Source organism: Passer montanus, unplaced genomic scaffold (genome assembly GCF_014805655.1).
Source record: "Passer montanus isolate IOZ18808 unplaced genomic scaffold, ASM1480565v1 scaffold24, whole genome shotgun sequence".
In the NCBI taxonomy this organism is placed as follows: domain Eukaryota; kingdom Metazoa; phylum Chordata; class Aves; order Passeriformes; family Passeridae; genus Passer; species Passer montanus.
Window position 1 is genome coordinate 813,509 of NW_024367037.1, and position 18,595 is coordinate 832,103.

The following is an 18,595-nucleotide window of genomic DNA, read 5'->3' on the forward strand; positions in this document are numbered from 1 at the left end:
CTTCTGTGGCTGCTGCAAAATTAAACTTCCTCACATGACTGCTTGCAGATCCTACATCATGTACTTTTCTCAGTTATCTCAGTCTAAATTCAGAGTAAGCCAACAGAACTGGATGAAATAACAGCATCAGAGCACAGAATTAATACATAGAAAATACATTCACTAGGCGTTTCTTTCAAACAGAAGCCTTTTAACAAAGACATTGGCTCCACTGCTCACCTGAGACATGTTGCAGAAAAGACCCCTGACCACAAATCACCTCCTGTCCTCTTGCAAAGCACTGGTTTTCTCATTATTTTCAGCCCTGGAGGCTTCTCTGCTGAAACACTAGAAACTGGCATCAGTGGTATTGGGTCTCCAAGCAGTTTGAGAGCCTCATCAATGTTCACTCATCCTGCCTTACTTCCTGTCTTGTTTATTTGCTAGTCACAGTCCACTCCTTGCAATTTGCTTTCACAACCCCTTTCTTGTTAATTCTGTTCTTTCCTTCCTCCACAGAATACTAAGAAGTTTCCCATGAAAATTTCAAATTTGATACAATAAAAATGACACAGTCAGTTACATGAAAGAGAAGCTACAATAAACAGTATGGCAACAAATTTTATGCACACTGAGAGAAAGATAACTCAGGCTGTTTTATAGCCTGTACTAGATGGGCTTACCATGGGGAGGCTAGGGATGAGTCAACACTAAGGGAAGTGGGACAGATGGTTAAAACAAATGACTCTTGGGTGGATTCCACTACCTGAGGAAAATACACTTCTGAGGAAAAGATCCTCTTTATCATCTGAATAGGTAGTAGAAAAGAAGGAGAAGATAGTTTTCTGCATGGCTCCGTGGGGAAATTGCCACGTCTTCTGGTGGTTTGTTTATATGTTACTCAGAGAAGCAAATCTAGAGGGTTACAAAGAATTAGTATACCTAGTGAAAGGGAGACATAAATCTTTAAGTGGCTCTTTTAGTTGGACTTACCAAGAGACTCATTGAAAAGAAACATAGTAGATAATGCAAATGTACTTTAGCAAGGTACTTGATACACTGCCACTCAGAAACTTAATGAGACTGCAGGAAGTTCTTAGAAAATATGATGAATAAACACTTAAGTTTATGGATTGGATATAATTTTATTCCTAATGTTATATTCACTGAAGTGACATGTCTCTTGATTAGAATTAATGTTATTTAACTTACATACCTGTAGTCAAGATTGTTCAGGGGACACTGATCAACATGGGTGGTCAAAACAAAATTAAAAAAGGTTGTAAATATGGAAAGCTGTTTAAAACTTTAAAAGCTTCTAGCAATTTTAAATCTATGCAGTATGAAATGGGCAAAGCTGCTAACATCATCACTATTAAATGTGGGAACAGAATTCAAGCCCTGCTGAGACCCCAGCTGACATTTGGAGGTAACTGGGGACACCTTCTCCTTTTCTCATGCTTGGAGCAAGTACATAAAAAGATCTCACTCATTCAAGAGAGGGCAAATTCAGTTTACTGTAGTTTCCTTCCAGTCCTTGTTTTATGTTTTAAAATTTTTTACTGTTTTCTATCAGACAAGGCATGCCAACTTACTTATTTAAATAGGACCACTCTCCTGGTCCACTAATCATTCATTGCTCTCCACCATTTTTTCAAGAACTTCTGTCTGTGTATACATCTGTTCACATCCTGAGTGCCACTATAGTGATTTTCAGCTTCAGTACCTCTCTGCTCTTACCTACCTGTGTGAACAGACTTTACTCTCACAGATCACAGCCTCTTTTCCAGTATTGTCTTCTAATGGCACAGATATTGGGTCCATGCCTAGATGGGAAGACAGAAAGTCATATTTAAATAAAAAAAATTATGAAGAATAATAGGATAATGAAAAAAGTTCCCATTTTTGCTCCTTTTCACAGTCACAGCAGCCTCACAAACAGCAAATAAAAAAATCTTTTTTCTTTTTGCTAGAATTATATCCTCTGCCGGCAGGTGGCTCCAAATGATAAAACAAAGCACAAAGGCTGCAGATGACCTTGGTACTCAAAGCATATTTTAAAAATACACAATTTCAAAGCTTTGAGTAATTTCCTTCTCTGTTTGTCTCAGGCAACAAAACTGGCACAGAATTATGGCCTCAGTCACGATTTCTGTTGAAAGGATGGTTCTTCTGACAAGTCAGGAGATGATGTTAAACACTGTAATGTTGTAGTAGAGGGGTTGAGCGATCTGAAAGATGAGAGATGGAGAAGGGGGGAAGTATAAAAGAGGCACAGTCTGTTCAAAAAAAGAAATATACTGTGAGACAAAATTACAATAATTTAACGACAAGACAAAATGTATGGAAAACTGCAAAAGAGACAGTTATTCCCATCTATTCATCTCCAAGTTTAAACCACCTGAGGATTCCCTGGTAATGGTCTATCTTAACTTCTCCCACGTTTTTCTCATCTTGAACAGAATGAGCCAAAGAGACAGAAAGAGTACTGTAGTTTGCTAGAAATGAAAAGCTGTACTAATTTTCTTTCTGTTAATTGAAAACAATAATCTTAAATGAAGAACAAATTGTTTTACTGTGTGACTGCAATGAATCTAGATTTTCCATTACAGTGCAACATATATTAACCAAAACCTTGACACCCCCCATTTCCCAGAATTATAACTACATATTTTGATATTATACAATATTGTAAAACAAATAAGAATCATGCTCTACCAGCTCTGTGATATGGTGAAATCAAGTTGGCTTATTTTCTTCTGAAGTGTAATAAAATGTAGTTCAGATTCATTGTAAGGCCACTATCAACTCTGTTTCATGCATGTCTTACAAAATAGAAAGTGGTCTACTTCTTCTTTGGTTAATTATGTTAGTATATGTCATAAGTCAAGACAGAGGGGGAAAAGTTGGGTTCACTTAAGAAAATAATACATGTAAAAATTCTTTGAACTACCCTGTAACAACCTGGAAAAAAAAAGCCAATGTTATTATCTTATCAACTAGAACTTGGGCTTTGAAACAATTAAACATTAGAATCACTCCCTCTGGAAAAGATGAGTTTGAAATATTTCACCCTGCATGCACTCTTAACTGTTACATCTTTCAAATACTTTCTAAGAAAAGCATACTCACAAAATTTCTTAAAATAGAATTTCAGGGCTTTAAAAAGGCTTTTATACACCAGCAAGTGTACCACATTTTTATTGAACAGTACACATTTTACAGTGATGTTTAGGTCAGTTAAACATTGTTAATTACAATTTTATTCTGTCTTTAAGGCAAAAAAAATAAAGTAGAATGTTGCCAGTTACTAAAGTGCAAAAGCTGTCATTCTCCATGGTAATTTGCTTGATAATAAAATTCACAGATGTGCTCACAGTATTAATATAAAAAATTCTTATCGTTATAGCTCCTATTTTCAGTCAATGAGGAAAATTAGAGATCTGTTATTTCAATAGACTGAAATATAAACCATTCATGTATATTCTTTCATCAGTGTATGCACTTAATTTCCATTATTTTTATTGGCAGTAACACATGACTATTTGAAGGCACAATAAACTCCATAAAGTGCAATTAGCTGCTGAGTTTTGCTAGCATCTTTCTACTCCAATATTTTAAGGTGCCTCCTCGACACTCAGAATTTCTCCCACTGTGCAGTGACAAACTAATGCCCAACTTGCCAGGGTAATGCTGATTGTGTAGCTAAAATGGAAAGAGAAAAATTAGTCTTTTCCAGAAATGTATTCTCAGCTGAATTCTGTTTGGCTACATATTTGTGTAGGTCAGGAATAAGTGCAATGTAATCTGTGCTCCCACATATTTGATGGAGGAGGACAAGGAAATTTCCCTTGATTCTCACTCCAGTAATAGGGTTTCTGGAAATGAAGGCACTTGATCCTGCCCACCTTTCAGTTACTGGGAGCCAAACTTCTGATAGCTTCATTCAAGACACATGAAATTCTTTCTCTCCATGAGGGCTGATTTAGAGTTGTACACTGATTTTCTCTAAGTGGGTTCTGTGGGGCTTTGCTATACTCTGAACAGCAAACAAAATAGGGAATGCCTGTTGACAATCTAAGAAAAATAAGAAAGCCTAAGAAAATAATTCTGACAAAATTGAGAAATGCACTTTCTAAAATTAAAATCTCACTCCCTCTACTGAAGAAGTACAGCCAGTGAGAGAGTATGAATAAGCCCTTCCTCTCCCTCTGCTCTTGACTCCTTCCTCAGAGATCCAGGAAATACCTGCAGCTCCTCAGCTGCCATGCAAGTCAACAAATTTTGCAGGCATGCCAGGCAAAAATCCTAAGTCTTCAGGCAGCTTTGGGCTTGTGTCTTTGGGCAGAGCCCCACTCTGCCATCCTTGCGACCCACAGTGGATGGTGGCAGGATAACACAGCTGGGTCGGTCAGACAGCAAGGTCTGCCCGTCCACATCTGGGGCTACAGAGACACTCAACACACAGGGGTTAAAGAACAACCCTGAAAGGGTGTCTCAGCACATAGAGAATTCAACAAAAGGTGTTAAAGTAGTTACAGTCACACTAAATCATGCTGACAAATTTTTCTTGGACAGAGAAGACAGAGACTATTAAGCCACATTGAAATAAAATAGCCATAAACAAATTTTCTGCTAATGAAAACTTCTAGAGGGAGAGGAACACATGTGCCTGGAGGAGAAGAGAGAACAGACTCGTTATGTTTCAAAAGTGGCACAGATAAAGTATTCACCATAATCTAACAGTGCAGCAGCAAAACGCTCTTAAAAACCGCTGTGTACTCAGGCTACGTGGGATTCGGCTCGCCCGGCTTCAGGCACTTACCAGAGGGCTCTCTCTTTTGGAGAGAGGAGCCTCCAGCCAGCAAAGCGCGCCCCGGGCGGAGGTGCGCGCCACAGGCGGCGCTGGCAGCGGGAAAAGCGCGGATAGCCGCGGATAGAAGCGGCCGGGAAGCACCGCGGGTACAGCTCCCGGCAGAGGCGAGGCAGCCGGGCTGCGCTGCCACCGCTCGGCTGGAGCCGCTGGGCTTGCACAGCCACGGAAGCAAGGGCACGGCAGAAATGGAAAGAACAGGGAAACTCGGCGCAGGGACTGTGAGGGCAGGGGGAGGAGAGATGGAGGACACAAAGCTCAGCTTGGAAAGGTGCATGAGGCTGTGGCTGAGCAATGGTGGATTGGGTGGGTGGCATTCCGTGTGTGGATGGAGGAACGGAGCACGAGACCTGGGGGTGGCTGTCGCTCACCAGGCCAAGAGCTACGGATCTGAAATAACATCGGGACATCAGCCACCGACACGGGAGAGAAGGTTCTGAGCTTCAGAACAACCAGCCTGGCTCAAGCGAGTTCCACTGCTCCCCACCACATGGATCACTGCTCACATCCAGCATTCAGCTTCAGCTCCTACATTTGCAACGAGCTACAGACAGGCTGGAGGTATGGTGATTGAAGAAGCAGGGATTAATGTGGGATTTGCAAGGAAAGAGTCAAGTTATTAAATGAAATTTCTCTGCCATTAAATGATTTAACTGGAAGATATAACACTGACCTATGTTTGTGAAGGGATAAAAGAAAAAGATTAAAAATTTAACACCAACAAACAAATAATAGATTTAGACTGTAGGTAAGAAGAAAGAAAACATAATAAATATTGGAACAACTTCCTACAGATTTATCTGCTCAGCCTTACCCTGCTGGTTCATATGTGCTCCCATCATTGTGCCATCTTAGGAGCAGTAAGCTCTGGAATACACTCCCCAAGGAAAAGACTCCCATTATCTCACTGTCAAGAATTTTAAAAAATGCCACAGGTTGCAAGAACATCATGGGACTAAAAAACAGCAGGACTATTAGAAAAGAGGTCCCAGATCACCTAATGGGCTAGGATTTTGGTAGCTAGAGTCATTATAGAAAGAATAAAATTACTCCATTCTTACACACTGGCTGTACCAAAGTGCGCTTGTAAATAAATGGCAACGTCATTCCCATTACATCACACTGATCAATTACTTTTGGGTAGAAAAATGATCAATGAACTTGGACAATCACTTCTGTGTGGAAATGGTTCTCACTTTCATTGGAAGGAAGGCAAATGACAGTGAAAACTCCAAAAAAGACACACAGTAAAATGTAGAATTTAAAGCCAAATTTCACTCTGGCACTAACTGTGGCAAGAGATTGTAAATCTCAGTGTGAAATGGATGCCTTGACTGTCATTTTCATCTGGGAAAACTTCCTCCTGACTCCCTGAAGTATGACAGGTGTTACTGACAGGTGTTATTGACAGGTGAACATACTAATGGGTAGGCACTTATCTGAACAAGTGCTAGCAAGGAAAAAAAATGAAGAACAGACTCAGAATGGTCAGAAAGGAAGAGTGATGGTAAGGAAATAAATCTCTAGAAATAATCAGTTCTGAAGCACTTGATAATTTAAAAGTTGCGGGAGAAAGCTGTCTGTGCAGCACTACTACAGAAATTTGAGGTGCAAGGTGCTCCATGTAGAATTGAAATGAATTAATGATAGATTTTCAAGGAAATAGTATGGAGGAAAGAGGGGAAAGCATCAGTGTGTGTGCCAGTGAGCAAGTCTGGAATCCCTAAGAAGAGACTAGTTTGTGTTTGGGATTGGAAACACAGAAAATAGCACATGATTAGTGGAAGTATCAAACTGTACATTTGAGAAACCCATTTCAGACAAAAAGAATCAACAAGTCAGACTTAAATCTATGGCAAATTCTCAGACAGTTGGAGATGACAACAACCCTAATGTTCACACAGAAAGGAGACTGTGGTTACAGATCTACTCAGATGGATTTCTAATAAAGGGTGAAAAATCTCAAGATAGGTTCCCTTGTTTTGCTCTAGCTGCTGAAAATGTGGGCATGTATATTATTAGTGGTTAAGACATCAGAACATGTTGGACCCAGGGAAATGATGAACACCATTCAGACACATGCAAACTCAGCATCAGTAATGACTTCTGTGGAATTCAAACCCATTCTAGTGATCAGTGGCAATGACACTGTTATGAAAACAAATAATTTTCACCCCTGAGTAGTAAAGAGCTTTCTGTAACACTTTACATATTTTTTCCCCCCTCAGCAGCAAATAAAAAGGATTTTGATAATTCCCAGGAAACTTAAACATCATGAAATATTTGCCTGCTAGTGCAAGTCTTTAACTGAGTTAAATAATGTCTGGTCCTTATTTTAATTCATACTATTTTCCACTGAACACTTTACCCCTCTAATCCCACAGATGGGAGGAGAAAGAGAGATACAAAATGAGAAGGTGTTTAATGTTAAGGCTTCTATTCCTTTTGCATCATTGACAATCCCTTCAGGCTATGGGACTTCATGCTATGGAGAGACACTAGTCAGTAAATGTCCTTTCTCCATCCTGGAGCATTCACTTTGTGAATGTACATAAGGAGTCACTGTCTGCTCTCTGCCTACCCGACAATAAGTTAGGAAGCTCCCCAGGGCTGCATATAACAGGCTGGGCTTCATTGCCCACAGCTGGCACAGAACTTGTCCCTAAAGTGACAAGAAAGCATGCACAGCATTCAGTAGTTTTGTGGGAGCATGCAGGTGTCCCTGCCTAGAAATCTGACACCAATAAAGAAGGGAAGGAAAGGATATTGTTTACTAACCTTCTGCCTGAATGACCATCATTTTTTGCTTCAGATCAATTGAGGGATTCACAAGACACAGCCTTGGCTCCTGCTTCTGAGTCATGCAGACTCCATTCTGGTTTACAACCATCCAGTTGCGGTCATACAGCAAACCCTGGTTTCCTACTGGCCATTCTGTAACCTGGGAAAGCATCAGGAGGGGGTTTAAAAAAGAAAAGAGAGGGAAAAGAATCCATTCATCAAAGATAAAGATATCACTGCACAAAGCTGACAAAAAAAATCAAATTACTCAAAGTTGTTACATATTATAATGCAGTTTAACAGAGGTATAAGAATAAACAATCTCCGAAACACTCTGAAAACTGTCTTCAATTTTATACTCATCCATTTTTAGGACCTATTCCTCCAGAAATTTTCATTTAACTTACAAAGCACAGAAATTTTATGGGAATTTTATGAATGAAGGCAAAACCAAACAAACAGAAAGCAGGAAAACTGTGAAATTCAAAATTCTGAAAAAACTTTTTTTTTATAAAATGGGATCACTTTATCAATTAATCCATTTGAGAAAATCTCTGCCACTGAAGCTTCTGGTTTTGCTGGGAGAATAACAGTTTCTTTAAATTCCCTTAGAACAAAACACATTGTCTTTGCTATCTGTTCTTCCATTATGTCTACAACAGTCTTTACATTGAATAGCCCATACAAGAATATTGTCCTTGCTTTCACATACATTTTTCTGGTGAAAAGAACATCTGTTTCTGATGCTACACAGATGGTAATCTTGAAATCCAAAAAGAGAGCAATTTCAGTAACGCCTTTGGGTGACATTAATATCTGCTTTCTTCTCCAGAATGTTAAAATATTAATAGCATTCTTGTAATATAAAGCTGGCCACTAACATATTCTTCAGCTCACGTATGCTTTCTAGTCACAGTTGAATAGGGAGAAAAGTTTACAGCTGAACTTCACTGAAGTCTTATAGAAAAGCTGAGCACATCTCACATGAAATAGCCCACAAAAGACTTCAGCAAAAACCTATTGAGTAAAAGATATGTCAAGCACAGCCGGACACTATGAAGAATAGCAATGTCTGGAAGCACTAGCTAGATTAATTAAAAATCACATTTTTGTTTATCATGTGATCAACCCAAAACCAGACAGAACCTAAAATATCTCGTTGTTAGAAACTTTTCCTGTTTTTATAAAAGCCTGCAGCAGCAGTTTGACACTGCCTGACTATAGAAAGCTAAAGGTAGAACTGAAAACTCAAAGCATCAAAGCTGAAATAAAAATAATTTCACCACAGTGCTTCCAACTATACTGAATACAGAAAACAGAAAAATAAAAAGTAGGAGAAGAAACATGTTCTATCAACCCACTTGATTTATAATATTAGTTGGCAATTTTTAATGTAACTGTGGATGAAAATTCTGTGATAAATAGAAATTTTAGGTCTGACAGTGTCATCTGAAATCACATTATCCACGTACCTCAACTGTCAGCACCTCAGCTATGTTAACCTTTGCCCTGTCTTTTTTAGGAAGGGAATCATAGCCCAAAGACTGCAATATCAGCTGAAGAACACACTTTTGTTCTTAATGGATATTATTCTTTGGAGAGACAGCATTTTTGGTTATCCTGTATAATTAGACTCCAAAATGCATTTGAACAGCTGGTGATCATCTGAGAGCTGCAAGAATTTCCTGCTATCAAATCTCCCTTCCAAAAAAGAAGACCATTAATGGGTAATACATCCTCCTATGAACCCAACAGATCTCTACAGGATTTGATAGATATAGAGAGCATAATAAACTAAAAAAACAGAAAAAATAGAAGACCACAAAGTTTCTCAGTTCCCTATTGCAACATTCAGTTGTTTTGGTTCCACTTCAGAACAGCAATCTTTTTCAGGAAATAGCTTAAGTGTTTGCTTACCGTTCACTGAAGGCAAGAGGCTTTATGAGCAAAATAAAACTTCTCTTTAATTAGAGCTTCAGGTAGTTCTTGCATGCTGACAGGCATTAAAGTGTAAGCCCAGCTAACTAGCTAGCAGATATTTGGAAATAATCAACACCTTCCACTCAAGATACCTCTGACAAGTCCAAAATAATGGCAACTTACTCCATGCTTCACTCACACCACAAATGTGATGCAGTCCATGACTACAGGTCCTCAACCCATTTTTCCCTCTTCCTCTGGGTATTTGCCATTGTGGTGAGAGTCACACACTGTGCCCTGCAGTGAGTCCCTGTCCTGTCATGGATGTTCTCTGTGCACTGTCAGGTGCCCAACTCCCTCTCCACTTTTCAGCTCACTATATTGCACATGCTGCTAGGACCCTGGTAAAGGAAGTTGCAACAACAAAATAACTGTGGTCTCCCTTGAATGGAGAGTCACAGACAGCTCTGAACAGCCAGAGCTGGTTTGCTGCCAATACTGACAGTGGAGATGAGCAAGGAAGAGCACATTCATTTCTTCTCTCAGCACTTAGGCCTGTGCAGAGCATATCCTGCCCTTATTTCAAAGGGGCTGAAGGGATTGTTAAATAAAGTAAAACAGAGCAGGTTAGCAACCATGGCAGTGAACAGTAGTGCATTGTATAGCCTGTAATGTGATTCCCTGAAGTTGTCTGGCCACCTCTGGCTACTGGGACAAATTAAAAGTGGGAGGACAGAAGGAAAGCAGGCAGAGCATGGTTTTACTGATAGATACCAGCATAAACCTTCATTCCAAGCATGGCAGGTGATGATGGACCCCAGGATCATTCAATGTATGGTCTCCTCTACCTGTCATGAGGATCACTGCATAGTACAGCCAGTACTTGGTATTGTCCCATCAGCTTTAGTCCATCTTTTCCTATTGCAAAATGAAAATATCCACTGCAAAAACACGTGGGGTTGTTTTGTCAGAATTTTCTATAAAATATTTTGGGCTGCATTTCTCCCATGGTTCACAGTAATGTCATCATGAAGGCTAACACAGTTTTTTAACACATTAAAGGAATCACTAAAAAGGCTTTAAATTATCTAAGTTTAATAATATTAGTGGTCTTACATATAATTTATCCACTGATCTCTAGGAATTTGCATTGTATTTTAAATTAAAAGCTAGTTTGTCTTCTCTGTTGAGATGCAATTTTTTATACTCTGAAATCTACTGCAAGAATAATAAAGTTATTAATTAGTTATTAGTTTAAATTCCTAACCTCTTTCAGTGGGCACATTGCATTATATAATTATGCAAAAGTCATCAACATGAGAGATGTTCCTGTTTAAAAATGCATGTTTAAAACACATTTTATGCTGGAAAAAATAAAGTGGTCTGGGATAGAGGTTACTCCTCTGCTTTTCTCCATTTAATAAAATAATTGTAGGGAAGAAAACTACATTTGAGAAGTTGAGCTAGAAAATTCTGCCCTCTGCTTCCTGCACCATGTGTACAAAATCCATGGGACAACAGTGGCCAAGAACACTCTATATAATTCTGCAGAAACCACCTGACCTGCAGCAAACTGACAATCTTCATGCCAAGTTTCGTCCTCCCAGCTGCCAAAGCACTCTGCACTCTGATTTTCTCTGGAGGTCAAGAACCTCTCATACTAAACCACTTAGAATAGAACAGAGAAATCAGAGTTTAGGAGAGCAGGAGATTATGTGACTCTAAAGAGGAGATCAAACAGCTGTGAGTTTGCACTCACATCCTCCTCAAGTTTGTCCTCCTGCCACTAATCATCTATCCTGCAGCCAGCAACTCCGTGGGCATATTTCAGTGGCAGATGGGCTGAGTTCTGCTCACAGCTATCTGGAATTTTCCACTGCACACATTATTTCAGGAAAACTCAAGTGGTCATGTATTTACAATAAACCCTAGTTACAGCACATGCTAAAGGTCTGACCTCCCATACCAGCAGGAGGCCTCCGCTTGAACCTACAAATCTATGAGCTTTTGATCTCAAATATCAAAGTATTAGAAGGTGAATGAATTTACTACCACTCAGCATTTGAACCACTTCTACCTTTTCACATCAGCTATCTGAGTTACCCTATAACTGATAAACATGGAGAAAGAAATTTTAATTGGGAAAAATACTGTTCTAAATTGCCAGCAACTACAAAGCATCTAAAGCTATTTTAGATTAAAAACAAGACACTGATTTTCAGTTCTTGGATTCCAGTCAAAGACTAAAGCTATGTGATTACTTTAGAACTACTTCAGAAGTTTATGCGTTTCCTGAAGTAAGGAGATAATACAATGTTAAGTGTGAAGTCTACTAAAAAAATCCACTAAACAAATGGCAAAAGAATAGTTTTGCATATGATTCAGTCTTTTCAAGATAAAGCCTAGAGATTCTGGTATAACCAATATTTTAGAAGAAAAATGATTTTCAGGATTTTATTCCATTTAATTGTGGTAAGGTTTCTTCTTTAGCATGTCTTACTTTACACTCCAGTGCACTTGACATACATTGTTTTCCTGTTTCAAGGGGATGCAGGCTGAAGCTGCAGTAATGACATATAAAAACATATATATATATAGGTACATATTGGAGGTTAGTGCACTCTGCAGGGTCTGGGTCCTGGCAGCCATGGCTTTCTATTCTACTCTTACTCATTGGGAAGAGGCTAAGCCACTTGGTGATTTAGAATGGGATAATTGAGATTTAAAGTTCATTTTACAAATGGTGGTCTGTAAGATGGCATTTTTATTTCTTCTATAGGCAGGCAGTGAGACTGGCAGATCTTTCACAGGCTGGTTATAAATGTATGACAGGTCTAGAAGTGCCAGTCAGATTTTCAGGAAGAAAAAAATGAAGAACGTCTAGTGGACAGGAAGAAGGTCACAAAAGCAAACATATTTTTTAGAAGGTCTAGAAGTGCCAGTCAGACTTTCAGGAAGAAAAAAACATGAAGAACGTCTAGTGGACAGGAAGAAGGTCACAAAAGCAAACATATTTTTTGCAGGGATTTACTTCAATATAAAAACACCATCACAATCAAAATACTCTTTTGACTTCAACTCCTGGCCTGCTTTCCCAATGCAGAGAAAGCCAGAGGATAACAACAATTTCCCAGTTGTTAGGTCAACTTTCACTGTTCTTTTGTATGCGCTTATATATATCTTCTATAAACCACATGAAAACCACGTAGAAATGCACAAAAATTACTTTTAACTAGAGGAGAAGAGCTAAATTATCTTTATAGTCAAATTCCAGTCCCTTCCAATACCATACACTAAATACAGTACTTGTTTAATTTTCTGTTACTCTTTGGGAATACAGGCTCTGACAGTGCTTAGATTACAGGGCTCTAATGTGGCTGAGGCTTTGTCATTAAAAAATCAAAACAGATTTCAGAAATTACTCTAGACATGCAAAATTAAACCTCATAATGTAGTTGTGGTTTTTATATCTGTTTTTAAATTATTCAGATCAGCTACTGTTAGCTGCATAATCTAAGTTGCCTTGGATTCCTCTTGCAGTCAATGAAAAGAAACAGAAATATCCAGGAAAATTTATTTCTCCTATTGCAGATGCCTATTTTATGTTAAAAGGAATAAGCAGGTGCTTATCCATCTCTCAGTGCTTACAGAACAGTGTTGAGCTGTAGTGGTGGAAGCTGAGGTAAGATGAGTCCTGTTTTCACTCTGGGTCCATTAACACATGCCTGGCACAAGCACTGTGCATGAGGCATGGGGATTTCCCCGCTCCATACAGAATTGCAGTCCTGTCTGCTGGGGAGTACCAGGTTTGTGGGAATTTATCATCTAAAGCTGTTTCCCCTCACAGAGCTTGAAGAGGAGAAATCCCGCTCAGCTTGTGGGGAAACATAAGCTTTCTTTCATGCTGAGGTATGTCTTACCTGCTCCTGGGCACAATCACTTTAAAGCCTTCCTTGTGCTGAATGTTGTGGCATGTATCTCACAACACCAGCCTGCATGTCAAAACCAGAACTTAACCCCCAAAGGTGCATGAGTACTGCCAATGTATTTCAGCAGCTTCCACACTGGGCTTCTCTAATACAGCTATTAAAATTGCAATGCTTCAACAAAGGTTAAAAAATTTTCACATGAAATGGGCAATTAATTTGATTTTCTAAACAGTTTGATCTAGTGGGAGGTTAATAAGGGGTGGAAATTGTTTGTTCAGGTCTCATTTGATGCTCAGGATTGTGTCTCTGGATTACAGACATCATAAGCCAACCCAAATTTAAAAATACAGATGTTTGGTTGATCATTTAATAGTGTTTAATTGCCCAACCTCTCTGCACTGAGAAAGAAAAAAAATAACAAAACATGATCAAAATCAGCTGAGAAGCCCTATTTGAAATTCAAGAGATTTGTCACTGGATTTGACCCCAATTTTCTCTCAGATGTGAGACACTGACCTACACCAGTAAGTTTGCATAGGGAAAGTTATACCATTATTGACATTCATTAAATCACTTCCCAGTATGGTACTAAGCAGAGTGACATTCTAGGTCATGTGTGGGCTATACACCTATTTCATCGTGCATTATTTAAAAAAAAAAGTCACAGCTAAGGTGATGATATTATTAACTTGGTAAAAAAGCAATTAAAATCTTCAAAGAGTGAACTTTCAAATAGCACAGCAACACTTAAATGTCATATTCCTGTTGCAAATGTATTTTTAATGATAACATTTCTTTGTAATGTAAATCAGCCGCCTCTCAATTATAACATGTTAATCAAGTTATTTCTCAATTGCTGCCTACCCATCAATGCCTACAAGTCCATCACATGTCATTCTGTAAAAGCATACTAATTACTTGATTATATTTTAGTCAAGTTTTGCAAATCCAACTATTTTCTTCAAGACAGCATATTACGTGCAGATTTGCCCGTTGTGGGGGAGGGGAGAGCAGAAGACTCATTTACCCTCCCCTGTAACTTCAACCTAATTCAAAATCCTTCAAGGTAGCCTAACATGTGGGACTTGATCCCAGAAACTGGAAAATATGAAACATGGGTACCCACACCCTGCTTCCTAGTATCTCATACACACAAGTCTGATGAAAAACACAGGGCTGAGCTGCACAAATACTTCTAAATGGTTCAAAGCACATACCTCAAATGCAGAGCAGGATTTGATTGGGTAGAGGTAAATTTTGGCAACAGTGATGGGCTTGCCACCTTTTCTACACATTGGCACTGCAGTCTCAGAAACAGCTGCCCTCATGCTTTCTGCCTCAGGCTCTGGGGGCTGCCAGCTGCCAGTTGTCTCTGCCTCAGATGGAATATTCCCGAGTTCTCCGTCAGAGATTTGCAGTATTGGAGACAATTTATCTGCCTTGTTAAAGGAAAGGTGGTCATCTGGAACAGACTCTGTCGTCAGCTTTGTAACAGACTGGAGAGGAATCTCAGCAACCGAGTTGGAGAGTCTGGTGGCTATGATGAAATTCAAAAAAGTCTGTGCATCTTCAAAAGAAGACATGTAGCCAAAGGATATTCTCACAGAACCAGTGGGACGTCCATCAACTAGGTCTATGTTATCTCCACAGACATGGCCAGCCTAGTTTGAAATAGGAAGAAAATCAGAGAGCTGTCATGACACTTTGATTTATTTCTATCTAATTTTACCTAGTTATTAATGAGTCTCTTCATCCTAACCTGAAAAACTGTTGTAAAAAGTAGAAGGTTAACTCATCAATGCAAACAGAAAATGAAGGAAAAACCCCTCAATCATCTTATGATTTACTAAAACTACGAAGATAATTTTGAGCTGCTTGTCCTATTCTATTCTAGGGGAAGAGATACTTCCCAAAAACATATAAAGAATCACTTAAAGGTTATATGTCCCACGATGGTCAGCTCAGACAATCTCCAGAGATATTCCATAGTTCATTTGGATTCAAACTGTGATGTTATGTTCAGATAAGTGAACAAACCATGAGACGGTTGATTTTTCTGGGGCAGTTTTCTTGATATTCACTGTCAGAAAAGTGCCATTTTATACCACCAGTGGCTTTATCATGGCTTGTGTTTAATAGTCCAAACAGCAGAGAACTAACTCATTTGGGATAGCAGCAAAGCAGAGACTTCAATCTAGAGCTCAGACATCCTAAATGACATAGGTATATCCAACAAATCTGTCTTGCTGATCCAGTCAACACATTGCTTTCAGGATAAAGGGAACTAGTCTTTCCTCTAACACTTCCTCCTTTGAAGAGCACAAGTTTTACTTGAAAAAATTTTGTTGAAAAATTTTTTGAATGCCCTATAATGGCCTCCATATAGATACCTCTCTGATAGGTCTCTCATACAAGCCTCTGTGGAAAACTCTCCCTTAAGAGCAAAAGTTTCTCATTCTTTAAGTGAGTCAGTGAGTGCTGCCACTCACCAACAGTGAAGCAAGCTAGAGTCCCCCTTTGTTTATCCACTTAATAGCAGCTCATCAATGGACTTAAGATTTATCATATTCCCTAAGTGCAGCAGCTGGTTTTTTTTCCTCAGAATTTAATTTATTTACACATTTTTTGTTACATTAAAAATGGACATGTGAATAGTTTATTTACATGAGGGCTTTTTTTTAAAGCAAGAAATGTCACAGGACAGTGAACACAGATGCCATTTATGCAAAGAGAAATAAAAACCTATGTCAAAGTATACAACACAGTAGTAAATATTTTAATGCAGTGTGAAGTAGTTTTTATCCTTGACAAAAGAGCAGAAGCAACATTTTCAAAATTAGGTTGCATCTGTTAATATACCCTTCTGTAACCCTTCTGCCAAGTATTGCTTGATTGATTGAGGAGAGAGATTCCTACTGTGCAAATAAGTAAACTAGTTCCTACATAACATTCTAGGAAAACTAACCACACTTCTCCAGGGACACTTGAAGACAGAAAGTCCTCCCTCACAGGCATTTTATCATGTACAGCTTCATCAGGGAAGGAAGAATACAGCCAGCACCCTGGGAAAAGACGAAACTGAAGTATATGTGCAAATAACATGATAAAAGATGTCTTCCTTTACACAGTAATGTTGTCAATAACTCATCCTGATCCTTCTCAAAGCACTGATGGGAATGGAATGTCCCCAAATAATGACTGTGTAACTGTGCCACCTCATTATACAACCTTTGGCAATTAAGTGTCTCTCCATAAATTTAACTTTGGCCTATCCCCATTTAAGTGACACAGACCTAAAAGAAGTCACTCACTCCTTAGCAATATCCTCCTTGTATAAGGAGATCCAGGAGCATTGCAGCAGGTTATTTGGCATTTTTCACCTCAGAAAAAAGGTAGACTCTTTTTTGTTTTCTCAGAGGAGACAGCTTCCATGGCAAGTCAAAGCACCAAATTCCCAAGGAAGATATTAAAGAACTGTAGCAGCCTTTAAGAACTTGTGCTATCAGTTCTGCATGTAAATGTGTTTGCAAAATTATCTATACATCCCTGTGAAATTATAAGGGAGCTATAATATCATTACAGCAATTAGATTTTTTTTATCTTTTGAAGAACATCATTAATAAAGTTTTTGATTGTTCTGAATTAATTTACTGTAATTTCAAACTCTGACAAATATGCAGACAGGAAGCCTCCTCCACTTCACTGTAATACATCCTGCTATACATCTTTTAATGACAGTTTATGGAAAATATTAGTAATCTTGAAAACAGTCTTTACATTCATATTCTAAAAATCTAACACACCAGTAATCTAAGTAGATTTAATCTAAATTTGCTTCATTCTCTGAGATCCACAGTGTATTTGCCTTTATTGTTTCCTGTCCAATTTGCGTATGCATTTTAAATTGTAATACCCAACAGCAACAGGTCTATAAGACTTGAACATGAGTATGTACAATAATTAATTAGGATTAAAGAAAAAGGTTAATTAGGTTAAAGAAAAACATGAGAGGAATTGTCCAGGAAATTCTCTTCTGCTGGAAGTATTGATACCATGCAATTCCAAAACCAAACAAGAAGGCCCAATTTCCTATTCTCCAATGAAATAATAACAAGCAACACATACTTCTCTGCATCCATCAAATGATTTTTTTTAATACCTCATTTCAATGAGCTGAGTTTCAATCAATTTAGTTCTTTAACAAGGCAAAGGAATTGAAAGCTTAAAGAAAACAAGTCAAATTTAACTTCATTTGTAAAGTCACAGAGACTTCAAACCATGGGATGTGATTCACTTTAGCTTTTAACTTCCAGCCACATTCAGAGACTAACCTGCAGGTTCCTTTGGATGTCCTCATTGCTTATGTCCAGATGCATCTGGCAGGCTCCCGTGTTGCAGAAGCAGCCTGTGCGAACATGTATGTTGTGGAGACTCGCCATGCTGTCCACCTTCCCAATCCAGCAGAAGACACCGGAGAAGAATGAAAAATAGACATTTTAAAGTTGTGGTCAACAAGATACAGTGTTTAAAGGTAGAAATCCATGGAGGTAAATTATGTCTCTAAACAACTAACAATTTACTGCAGTTTTTACCATTCCCGTACAGATTTTGCATTTTTTAATTTTGTTACTTCAGCTAGAAGAAAGCAGTGGTAGAAGCAGAGATGTTTACCTTAGCATGGAGCAACTACTCCACAAAAAACACACACAACCAGGTCCTGAGCCTATGAATGCCAGTACAACTGCTGAATTTTAAAGCTGTGAACCAGTTTATTCACATCAGTGCTGCTAATTATAGACCTGCAGCCAGGTGTTACTTGGTGTCTTGAAAGAGCCACCACCTACAACAGCCTCTGAAGAGACTGAAGAGAAGCCTGAGGCACCTTTTCAGGTAGCTAAAGAAGACCTTATGCTCCAAGGATCTAAAACTGCAAGTCCTCATTAGAGAAAATGATGTCATCTATGGGATTTTGGAACACAAGTGCTGGAAGGATCAACCCCTAAGTAAGCAGTAACACTTGCCAGGACAGGGAATGAACTGGAATTGAGTCTTGCACAGACAACCCCCCAATCTACCAAGTCCCTGGTGCATTTCTTCCTCGTGCTGTTTGGTA

At 38.7% G+C, this 18,595-nt stretch overlaps 1 protein-coding gene across 6 annotated transcripts in view; it reads right to left on the reverse strand.

The window, feature by feature from the left end:
- Positions 1-18,595, reverse strand: part of MOCOS (molybdenum cofactor sulfurase) — a 210,230-nt gene that overhangs the window by 20,918 nt on the left and 170,717 nt on the right. For all 6 annotated transcript variants that reach the window (XM_039711098.1, XM_039711099.1, XM_039711100.1 and 3 more), the window contains 4 exons: positions 17,814-17,930; positions 14,700-15,143; positions 7,631-7,793; positions 1,724-1,805 (listed from right to left, as the gene is read on the reverse strand). In XM_039711098.1, coding sequence (XP_039567032.1) covers positions 1,724-1,805; positions 7,631-7,793; positions 14,700-15,143; positions 17,814-17,930 — 806 coding nt within the window. The remainder of the gene's footprint in view (positions 1-1,723; positions 1,806-7,630; positions 7,794-14,699; positions 15,144-17,813; positions 17,931-18,595) is intronic.